The following is a 12,508-nucleotide window of genomic DNA, read 5'->3' on the forward strand; positions in this document are numbered from 1 at the left end:
GTGGGCAGTTGTTTTCTCCCAGTGCATAGGAGGTGATATTCCCCCAACTTTTGGCTTCCATTGGAACCACTGAGAAATTAGCTGCATTTTTATTGCTGTTTATTTGAAGGCAGTCTGCCATTTTCTCTGGCTGCTTTTGTTTTCATTATTCTTGTTCTATAGTTTTACTGTAGGGTGTCTTGATTTGGATTATTTAAAAAATTTTATTCTTCTTGAAATTCCCGAATCTGATCATTGGTGTCTTTCACCAATTCTGGATATTCTTTTTAATTATTACTTCTTTCTCATCTTTTTTTCTATTATGTTTTTTGTGGAACTCTAGTAAGATTTGTGCTTTACTTTTTTATTTCTAACCTCTATGTTTCTTAACCTTTCTTTCACATTTTCTATCTCTTTGTCCCTCTGTGTTGTGTTCTGTACAATTTCTTTTGATCTGTCCTCCAACTCATTGGATCTCCTGTTAGCTGTGTCCAATACGATGTTTAATCCAGCCACTTAGGTTTTGAATTTTTAATCTCAGTGATCATGTTTTACATTTCTAGATATACTGTTTGGTTCTTTTCCAAATAAACTTGATGATTTTATAGCTCTTTTCCTTGCTCATGTTTCTCTCTCTCCTGTTTCTTCAAATGTATGAAACATAATTCTTTTCTCTGTGTCTTTTGAGAGTCTGATTCTACAGTATGTTGTATCTGTGGATGTCTGAAGATTCCTTGTTTCTCCCTGTGGTTTATGATTTTTGATTGTGATTCTTGCTCCAAGACTTCCCTTTTCAGCCTTTCCTTATTCTGGATATCCTGCCTTTCTGCAGACACAGGAATGCCTCAGTGAGGCTGCAGCTGCCCTTTGTAGCCAGGCCTTGGGCAGATTCCAGGCCCTTCTCTTCTTGCTTTGTCTTGGGGGAATTGTCCTTCTGAGATTCCCTGATCTGTCTGTTCCAGGGGCAGCGGGGGTCTCTGAAGAGGCCTCTGCTGTGGCCACCTGGACAGCATGTAGGGTAACTTGGGATCTCAGTGTTGAATCTTCTTCCACTTAGAGGGCAGGGAGGTGTTTGTCAGCATCAGAAGACATTCAGTACGTGGTATTAGGTGATGAAAAGCAATAGTCATTTGTTGAATATCTCTGTGGGCTGAGCACTAATAACTTATTTTCATTTAGTTCTCTTTCAAATTCTAGAATTTAACCAGTAAAGAAATGGAGGCTGAGACGGGATACACACGGCTGAAGGTTACACATTTAGTAAGTCACAGAGCAAGACTTTGAACCCAAGTCTACATCCAAACCCTCTGTGTGTGTGGTATTTGTCCTGCTTGTTCTGGATACTCCCACAATAACAGTGATGCTTTGCTGAATGTTCTGACACAATAATCTGCAGTTTAAGGTTTTGTCTCTAACCCGTAGGTGGTGTCAGCCCTGATCGTTTACAGATAACTCCTGTGTCAGATGTCATCCTGGTTTCATAATGAGCAGTTTCTTCATGCACAAGAGTCAGATTTCATAAACAGAACGATTTTTTTCCTCATTAGAAGAAATACATCACCCTTGACCTTCTCTAATGGTTAGGAAGGAGGAAGTGAAACTCCAGCCCCTCCTGAGAGAGTCTGTGGGGTAAAGGGCAGGCAGTGGGCTGGAGATGGGGGACTGGGTGCTCATCCGTGCCCAGCACTGTCACTTGGCATCCCTCTGGGCAAGCGACTTGGCTCAGCCCTGTCTATACAAAGTGGGCCCTGGTCTCAGACCCGTGAGCTGTACACCTTAGTGGTCACGTTCCTTGGGCCTGTTACTTTATCTCACTGAGCTCTGATTTCCTGATTCAGATGCAGGGATAATGTTAGTGTCCACTCTGGGGGCTGCTGTGAGGTGAGGACTGGCGAGGATAATGGTGTTAGTCACAGTGAGCACAGCTGCGGTTTCCTGCACACTCTTGTGCAGGATGCTGTACTCTGCTTGTCGCAAGCGTTAATTAATCTGTGTAACAACTACAATTTGAGTAACATTTTTCATGAAATAGACGTTATATATTATATAAACCCCAAAATATGTATGTGACTTCCGAAATACAGAATATATAATCTCCATGAAACATAAACACACACTACCCATCTCACAGCACACATGGTACACACACATACTACACCATACACCACACACAGACACACACACAGACACACACACAACACACACACACACACACAAGAGAGGTGCTCAGTAAGTGTCAGCTGCAGTTATGATTACTCATATGCTAACTTTCTTTGATATTTACCAGATTCTGTTACCTGAGTTGGATGACATCCTTCTAGGCCAGCCAGCCCACATAGGCTACCTACCTGCATCAGAATTAGTTGCAGAAGTGCTAAAAAACAGTCTCATAAACCAGATTTCCTGAATCTGGAGTTTAGGGATCTGTTTTTTGAAAAGCTCCTCTCGCTATTTTTAAGCGCATTAAAATTTGAGAACTTCTGCCCCAGGTGCTAGGCATTTTTTCCATTAAAATTTTTAAAAAACTTTCCGTTTTTTTAATTGAGGTGAAATTCACAGAGCATAAAAATTAACCGTTATAAAGCGAACAGCTCAGTGGTATTTAGTACATTCAGTGTTGTGCAACCACCACCTCTATCTGGTTCCAGCATATTTTCATCACTCCGCGAGGAAAATCCTAACATACTCCCATTCCTTCAGCCAGCCTCCATGTAGCCACCAGTCTGCTTTCTGCCTTTATCGATTTACCTAATCTGGATACTTCGTAGAAATGGAGTCATACAATAGGTAGTGTTTATGTCTGGCTTCTTTCACTTAGCACAGTGTTTTCAAGGTTCATCCACGTTGTAACATCTATCAGTACTTCATTCTTTTTTATGGGTGAATGGTACCCCATTGTATGCATATACCATGATTTATTTATCCATTCATCCCTTTCTGGACATTTGAGTTGCCTCCACGTTTTTGCTATTGTAAACAGTGCTGCTATGAACATATGTGTACATGTAGTTATTTGAGTAGCTTTTAGCTCTTTGTGTAAATACCCAAGAGTGGAATTGCTGGGTCAAATGGTAATTCTGTGTTTAACTTTCCGAAGAACCACAAGACTGTTTTTCACTGCAGCTAAAACATTGTTATACTCCCACCAGCAATGTATAAGGGTTCTAATTTCTCCACCAACACTTGTTATTTTCCAATAAAAAATATATATCTAGCCATCCTAGTAGCTGTAAAGGGATGTCTTGTTGCAATTATGATTTGCATTCCTCTAATGGCTACTGATGTTGAATATCTTCTTATATTTGCTGGCCATTTGTGTGTCTTCTTTGGAGAAAAATCTGTTTTAAGTCTTTTGCCTATTTTTAAATTGGGTTGTTTTACTTTTTGTTGTTAAGTTGTACAAGTTCTTTATATATTGTGGTTGTTACACCCTTCTCGGATATATGATTTGCAAATATTTTCTCCCATTCCATAGGTTGTTCATTTACATTCTCTTTTTAAAATTAAGGTATAATTGACATATATGATGTTAATTTCAAGTGTACAACACAGATTCCGTATATGTATACATTGCTTTGCTTCCATATCTTGGCGATTGTAAATAATGCTGCTGTGAATATTGGGGTGCTTGTATCTTTCTGAATTAGTGTTTCTGTTTTTCTTTTTTTCTTTTCTTTTCTTTTTGGGGTATATACCCAGGAATAGAATTTCTGTGTTGTATGGTAGCTCTATTTTTAGTTTATTTTGAGAAACCTCCATACTATTTTCCATAGTGACTGTACCAATTTACATTTCCACCAACAGGCAACATCATTTTTTAATGAGACTATCGTTCTCCATTGTATATTTTTGGTTCCTTTGTTGTAAATTAATTGACTATATATGCATGGATTTATTTGTTGCCTCTCTATTCTGTTTCATTAATCTTTGTGTAATCAAAACAAAACCATACTATTTTGATTACAATAGCTTTGTATATAGTTTGAAATCAGGGAAGCATGCTGCCTCCAGCTTTGTTTTTCTTTCTTAAGATTGCTTTGGCTTTTTGGGACCTTTTGTGGTTCCATACAAATTTTAAGATTGTTCTATTTCTGTGAAAAATGCCGTTGGAAATTCAATGGAGATTGCACTGAATCTACTGATTTTGTTTTGGGTACTATGGACATTTTAACAACATTAATTATTCCAGTCCATGAGCATGGAATATCTTTTCATTTATTTGTATTCTTCAATTTTTCATTAATGTCTTATAGTTTTCAATGTGTAGGTCTTTCACCTCCTTGGTTAAATTTATTCCCAAGTATTTTATTATTTTTGATGCAATTTTGTTAATTTTTCTTTCTGATAGTTCATTATTAGTGTATAGAAGCCAACAGATTATTTTTCATGTTGACTTTGTATCCTGCAACTTTAACTGAATTTGTTTATCGGTTCTAACCGATAAACAAATGTGTTTTCGTGGAGTTTTTAGGGTTTCCTGTAAAATATCATGTCATCTGCAAATACTGAAAGTTTTACTTCCTTTTCAATTCAGATGCCTCTTATTTCTTCTTGCCTCATTGCTCTGGGCTGGGACTTCCAATACTATGTTGAATAAAAGTGGTTAGGGTAGGCGTCCTTGTCTTGTTCATGATTTTAGTGTTGAGTATGATTTTAGCTGTGGGCTTGTCATATGTGGTCTTTATTATGTTGAGGTGTGTTCCCTCTATAGCCATTTTGTTGAGAATTTTAATCTAAAAGAGTGCTGTATTTTATCAAATGCTTTTTCTGCATCTATTAAGATAGTATTCTTATCCTTCATTTTGTTAGTGTGGTGTATCACATTGATTAATTTGCAGAGGTTGAACCATCTTTACATGATCAATTGATCATGGGGTCTGATCCTTTTAATGTATTGTTGGTTTCAGTTTGCTAATACTGTGTTGAGGAATTTTGTGTGTATGTTCATCAGGGATGTTGGCCTGTAATTTTCTTCTTTTGTGCTGTCCTTGTCTGGTTTTGGTATCAGGGCAATGCTAGCCTTGTATTTCACATTCTTAATAATGTCCTTTGATGCACAAGAGTTTTTAATTTTGACAAAGTCCATTTAATCTGTTTTTTCTTTTGTTGCTCATGCTCTTGCTGTCATATGTGAGGACCTGTTGTCAAATCCAAGGTCATGAAGATTTACCTTGATTTTTTTTTATTAAATTTTTATAGTTTTAGCTTTTATGTTTAGGTTGTCAATCCATTATATTGTGTGAGGTTCAGCTTCATTCTTTTGCATATGGCTATCCACTTTTGTAAGCACCATTTGTTTAAGAGCTCATTTTTCAGTGAACAGCCTTAGCATCCTTGCTGAAAATCAAATTGGTCATAGATGTGTGAGTTTGTTTGGACTCTCAATTCTATTCCATGGGTCTATATGTCTAATCTAATGCTACTGCTACACTATTTTGGTTACTGTAGCATTGTACTAAGTTTTGAACTTGGGAATTGAGTTGTCCAAATTTATCCTTCTTTTGAGATATTGTTTTGTCTATTTAGCGTCCTTTGCAATTCCATGTAGGGGAATCTTGCACATGCAATTCCATGTGAACTTGAGGATTAGCTTTCATCACTGAGTGTGTTGGTTGTGGGCTTTTCGTAAATGTCCTTGATCATGTTGAGGAAGTTGCTGTTTGTTCCTAATTTTCTGAGTGTTTTTATTATGAAAGGATATTGGATATTGTCAGATGTTTTTTCTGCGTCAGTTGAGGTGATCTTTTTTCCTTTGTCAGCTGGTATGGTATATTACATTGATTGGTTTTCTTATGTCGAACCACTCACATTCCTGGGATAAATTCTGCTGAATCATGACATATAATCCCTTAATTATGCTGTTAGATTTGGTTTGCTGATATTTTGTTGAGGATTTTTGCATGTATATTCATAAGGGATATTGGCCTGTAGTTTTTTCTTTGTGTGGCTTTGTATCAGGGTAATGATATGGGCTTTCTTACTGTTCCCTGAACATGCCAGATGTGCTTCCACCCTGGGATCTTTTGCACAGACTATTCCCTTTGCTTGAAATGCTTTTCCCCTGGATATCTGCATCCCCTCTTTCAAGTCCACCCAAATGTTACCTTCTCAAAGAAGCTTTCCCTGCCACCCAAATTAAGATTGTGAATTACTTACCTCCTAAACCCTAGCATTCTTGATTCTCTGCTCTAATTTTTTCTTATAATAGCACTTAAGGTCTTTTTTCATAATATATAATTTCCTTATTCATTATTATATTAAAATATTATAATAATATAGTACATTATATGATGATAATAATTTTTATAATTTATAATTTACCTATTTATTATGTTTGTCTTTATTGTCTTCACCCCTCTTCTCACATCCCAGGTACAGGTTTTAGTTTGCTTAGTTTTTAGATGTATCCAGAGTTCCTGGAAAATATTCAGGTTAATAAATATCTGTTAAGTTGAATTGGATAAATTAACACAAATGTTAGAAGCACTCCTGGCACCTTAGCCATTATGTGGGCTGGTGGTGCCAAGAAAAATTTTTCTTTTTATTGTTATTTTTCCAATTTACATACAGTAAGAGTCCCTTTCTTGGTATGTATAGAGTTCTGTGGGTTTTAATTCATGTGTAGAGTCATGTGACCACCACCATAATCAGGATACAGAACAAACAGTCCCATTCCCTTAAATTCCTGAATGTTGTCCCTTCTTAGTGAAACCTTCTTTCTACCCCCAACCTCTGGCAACCACTGATCTATTTCTATAGTTTTGTCTTTTACAGAACACTGTATAAATGCAAGTATACAGTGTGTTATCTTTTGAGGCTAGCTTTTCAAACTCAGCATAAGGCCTTTGAGATCAACCCAATTTGTTATATCAGTAGTTCATACATTTTTATTACTGAGTAGTATTCCTGGTCTGTTGTGAAGTGCCTACACATTTTGGATGGTATGCATCCTTTAATCATTATGCAACATAACCTGTTTATTCCTGGTAATTTTCCTTGCCCAGAAGTCCACTTCCTCTAAGACTGATAGAACCACACCAGCTTTCTTTTGATTAGTGTTAGCATCATATATTTTTTGCCACCCTCTTATTTTAGCTTATCTATATTATTATATTTCTTATAGATAGCATCTAGTTTGGTCTTTTTGTCCATTCTGACAATAGTGTCTATTGTAATTAGACCGTCTATATTTAATGTAATTTTTGATGTGTTTGGATTCAGGTCTACTGTTTTATTATTTGTTCCCTCTTTTTTGTTCCTCTGTTTCTCTTTTCCTGCCTTTTTGTGGATTACCTGACTATATTTTAGTTTTCCATTTGAATTTATCTATTGAATGTCTCTCTTCATCTAGTCTTTTTACTGCTTGCTCTAAGGATTACAGTATACTTACTTAACTTTTAAGAGTCCACTTAGAATTAATATTTTCCAACTTTAAATGGAATATATAAACCTTACCTCTCTGTGGGTCCCCTTATCCTTCTTTATTTTTGTTGTGGATTGTTGTATGTGTTATATCTCATGTGATTTTGCTTTCAGCCATTGTACAGATTTTAAGAACTTAAGAGAGAAAATACCCTATGTTATTTATCCAAATATTTACTATTTCTGTTGCTCCTTCTTCATTCTTGAAATACCAAGTCTCCTTCTGTTATTATTTCCCTCTTATCTGAAGACCTTCTTTTAGGACTGTTTTTAGAAAAAAACCTGATGGCAGGAAGTTCTCTCTGTTTTCCTTTATCTGGGAATATATTTATTCTCCCTTTATTTCTGAAGAATATTTTTGCTGCATAGGGAGTTCTGTGCCTTTCTTCTCAGTACTTTAAAAATTTTGTTCCTCTGCCTTCTGATTTCTCATAAGAAAATCCACCGTCATTTAAAATGTTGTTTGTATATGTGTAATATGTTGTTTTCCTTTGGCTGTTTTCAAGATTTTTTCATGGTCTTAAGGGTTTAACAGTTGTTTATTATGTACCTGTGCATAGATTTCCTTGCCAATTTTGGTTAGGTTTTGCTAAGCTTCTTGAATCTTTAAGGTTATGTTTTTCACCAAATTTGAAGAAATAATGCTAAAAATTTCTGAATGTTGTTTTTTTCTTTTTACGCCACACTGTTCTCCTCTCCTGGAACTCCAGGGAGAGAAATGCTAGATCCTTTGGTATTATGACACATGACCTTGAAGCTTCTTTATTTAAAAAAATATTTTACTTCTTATTGTTCAGACTGGGCAATTTCTGTTGATCTGTCTTCAAGTGGAACCTTTTCTCTCTCATCTCATTCTTTTGTTCTCATTCAGTGAGATTTTTAAATTTGTTACTGTATTTTTCACTTCTTAATATTCTTTTTGATTCTTTCTTATTGCTTCCATTTCTGTACCAAGACTTCCTGGTTGTTTGCACACTTCAGAAGTATTCGCCTTTAAATCTTGGAGTTTGGTTAATAATAGTTGCTTTCGTTCTCAGCCGGTAACTCCAGCATCTGCGCCATCTCAGACGTGAGATCGGTTGATGATCTTTTTCCACGTGAGATATTGAGATTTCCCAGATTTGTTCTATGCTAAGTAATTTCAGATTGTATCCTGGACATTTTGAGTGTTATACTCCAGCTCTTGCGTCTTCTGGAGAAAGTTGATTATTTTGTTTCAGGCAGGCGATCAGCCCAGTTAGGTTCAGGTCACAAGTTCTTACCCACCTAACTTGGACCGTATTTCCAGTGTCAGTTCAGTTTTCAAAGACTTTGCACAGCGAGTTGATCTACCCACAACCGCCCCAGGCAGGAGCCAGTCTGGGATAGTGGTTTACCCCTGATCTTAGTTTTCAAAGCCTTTAGAATGTGGTTTTGGGTCAGATCTACACATACACAGGTCAGAATTGAGCTCAGAGATAGATACACAACTTAATGATCTCACTTTCTTAAACACTCTTGCTCTCCCTTTCTGGCTCCCTAGGTCCCCTTTCTTCTCCTCTGTCTAGAAAGCTGGGGGTTTAGTTTTCTTGCTCTACCATGCACTTCCTACCAGAGCATCTGTCTCTGCGGCCAAGCAGAGAGAGGAAAAAGAGAGACCAAAGCATTGGGGATTTCAGCTACACTCTTGGGACCAGAGTTCCTCTGGTCAGAGAGAGGAACTGACCTCTCTTCCCTGAGAGTTTCAGGTGCCTGCCTGGCTGCTGCTGCTGCTGTGGAGTTTTCTGGAGGTGGGGGTGGAAGAGAGTAGAGAAACTCAACGCAGACAATGCTAGGGATCCTCCTCCATGGTCTGTGACCTGTAGGAGCCTCCTTTCCTGCTCCTCACACCAGGAACAGAGCCTTTTCTTGGAGCTTTGTCTGTCCTGTCCACACGTGGGGCACAGCTCTCGCTCCCTGTCTGCCCGCACCAGGGGTTGCTGGAGGGGGAGGCCCTGGGAAACTTGTTGCCAGTTGCATGGTGCTTTGGGTTTGGTTTCCTTCTCTGCTACCATTTACTCTTCAGAGCCCTCAGAGAGCTACTCATGTGTTCTATCTGGGTTTTCAGTTTCGTTCAGTGGCGAGGACAGAGTAGGGTCACCATCTTGAAGGGATCCAGAAGTCTTTGTGTGTGTGTGTATGTGTGTTTAACATAAAATGAGAGCATCTCCATCTCCCACGTATCTGGAGAGAAGGCAGAGGCCCAGGGAACTAACTTCCATTGGGCATTGACTCTGTGCCATGCAGTGTGCCTTAGCGCACGTGGTGTTATTCTATGACTCTAGGTGGGAAGTATGGCACTGTTAGCTCTGTTGTACAGTTGGGGGAAGGTAGGCTCAGATTAATTAGTTCAAGGTCAGGTAGATAATAATTGGTGGACTGAGGATGTGTATCCTAGCTTGTCTTACAAAGAGCCGGAAAGTCCTGTGGAAAGCAGAAGAGACTAGAAGGCTCAAATCTGAAGTCCTGCTTCCCTTCCCCTCTCTGCAGGATGGATGACGGCGACGCTGTGATCATGCACCCTGGGGTCCTGTGCATCATGGTCAGCCTGCTGCCACGATTGTACCATGAAGATCACCCTCAGGTAACTATTGATGAACCCATGAGCTTGTCTTTTCCACATGATTTATCTTTTAAGCTCTTCTACCCAGAGACTCCTTTTCCCTTTTTGCCTTTGCCTCCAGTCCCCTGTATTAGCAGAGCCTCCCTCATGAAGCGCCTCCTGTCAGTGGGTCTGAGACCCTTGACTGAGTTCTGCCCACCCTTCCGTGGCCACTCAAAGCAGATCGCTTCTTTTGGTGAAGTGACCTTCTGAAGACAACAGTCAAACAAAAATCCAAAAAAATGATTTATCTTCGTGAGGCAGATCCTGAGTGCTACGTACAGTGCTGGGCGTTGGTGGGTCCCCCCTTTATTCATCCATCCCTTGGATACTGGCTGTGACCCTGGCTGGTGCTCTGTGTAGCACGTGCAGGGCTAACCTGATGAGCACTGTCCAAGGAGCCTGCATCTGTGGTGGGAACTGGGAGGTGGTGGCAGGGCTGACAGACTAAATAAATAAGTTCACAGATGAATATACAATCACAAATTGTGACAAGTGATATTAAGGGGGAAGAAACAGGATGCTGAGAGAATGATGGGAAAGGAGGTCGGGGGAGACCCAGTTAAATCTAGTTTAGATAAAGGCGTAGAGGTCAGGGACGCCATCTCTTAGATGGTGACACTGAAGCAGAGCCCTGAGAGGTGAGTAGCACTTAAGGAGGTGGGAAGGAGCCTCCTGCAGGCTGCTGGGGTGGGAGCAAAGGGGGAGAGTTGGAAGGGGGCAGGCGGAGGAGGACTGGGGTCCTGCCAGGGTGCGGGCTTTTATCGCAAGGGCAACACTAAACTTCGCTCAAGTAAGTGGAGGAGGACACGATCAGGTTTTTGTATGAAAATCTCTTGAGCTGTGTCATGGAGGGTGGCCCGAGAATGGGGCTGTGTGGAGGGGAAAGGGGACAGCAATTAGGAAGCCCTGTCTACAGTCCAGGTGACACACGGTGAGAGCTTGCTTAGTGTGGCATCTTGAAGAGAAAGGAGTCAAGAGACCTATTCGGTTATAGAGTCACAGGCCTGAAGATGAACGGGGTACAGGGAAGAGGGAGGAGACATGGGCGACTCTCAGTTCCTGTCCCGGCAGCACTGTTGGCTCCACCGCAGTGAGGCACAAGCTTGTACGAGGAGTGGGAGCATCGAGTGGCAGAACGAGGTGGATTCTGAGCGAGTGCTCTCACTTTGCAAGTGTGTTCTTCAGAGGTTCTGAGAAAGAAGCTGGGAGAGTTGAGGAAGCCCTGAGAAATGTACACTTGAATCAGCAGCAGATGAAAAGAAATTACTTGACCTGAGCATCTGCCGTGTTCCAGGCACGGTGCCGGACCCTTTCACAATTATTTGCCCCCATAGATGCTTGGTCAGGAGTATCACTGTTCCATTTTAGCCTTTGGGAAAGAGAGTCTCAGACGATTTACATGCCTTTAGGGATTCTGAGTTGCTGGACCTGGTATTAAATGTGGTCCTACCTGCTGGCAGGTCTGGTCTTTCTCTTGCACAGCGCTGGCTTCTGTAGTAGAACGGGGGTTCACGGGGATGCGGGTCCAGCTTGGCTTTGTCCAGTAGTTAAGAAGGAGGTGATATGTTTTAAGAAGAGATGATAACTACAGTTGAGCCTTGAACAACAGGGGGGCAGATTGCAGGGTCACACATCTTGGCATTGCAGTTTTCCAGGTGCAATCGCCTGATTGTGAAGATGTCTGGCTTCCTTGGCTGTATTTTGTACCATGCAATGTACTTGCAATGAAAACAACCAAGCCGGTGGTTTGGATGGTCTTAGCAGCCACATGGTTGGCTGATGGACACGTTGTGCAAAACTCCATGGTGAGGATGACTGATGAATGTCTGCTGGTGCATGAAGACTCTGTGGATGAGCTGTGGTTCAGATCACCTCCGCGAGTTGTCACGTTAGTGTGTGGGGAAGAACTTTCCCTCATCCTGCGATGGTAGTTGGATAGGTGAAGCACGCAGAGACTTCCACTTGGTGGGATACTGTTCCTCTATTCAGGTCACCGTACGTAATTTAGTAAAAGTCTATTTCTCGCACGCTGTCTCTCAAATACCAAATGAAATGTAGCAGGGCATTTTCTCAGGTATTTTCTGCAGACGGCAAATCAGCAGCTATTAAAAGTTGGATAATTACAGTAATTAATTTCTGAAAGGGGGAGTGGGAATGCTCATAACAACAAATAGAATAGTAAATCAAATGAGAAATGAGACCCACACACAAAAAAATGCTGAAACGAAACTGCAGGACTGTAGATTTTGATGCAGAGAAAGAAGTCTCAGTAGGTGGCAGTGTTACTAAAAAGATGGGCTGTGAGTTCGCACCCACCTGCCTTTGGGTGGGCCCCAAGCTTCCCAGCATCTCTGTACTCTTACCACTTTACATTCCTCAGACGCTCTTCCTACCTTATGGAAGAGAAACTCATGGCTTTCCAAGGTTCAGATATCATTTTAGAAGCAATGACTTAGCTACATAAATGGGTTGTCAAGATTTATT

General features: G+C 40.2%; 1 protein-coding gene across 1 annotated transcript in view; it reads left to right on the forward strand.

Moving 5' to 3' along the window:
* WDFY4 (WDFY family member 4) overlaps positions 1–12,508 on the forward strand; it is a 267,578-nt gene that overhangs the window by 64,710 nt on the left and 190,360 nt on the right. The window contains 1 exon segment of the mRNA XM_014562645.2: positions 9,910–10,003. Coding sequence (XP_014418131.2) covers positions 9,910–10,003 — 94 coding nt within the window.

This window comes from Camelus ferus, chromosome 11 (genome assembly GCF_009834535.1).
Source record: "Camelus ferus isolate YT-003-E chromosome 11, BCGSAC_Cfer_1.0, whole genome shotgun sequence".
Classification (NCBI taxonomy): domain Eukaryota; kingdom Metazoa; phylum Chordata; class Mammalia; order Artiodactyla; family Camelidae; genus Camelus; species Camelus ferus.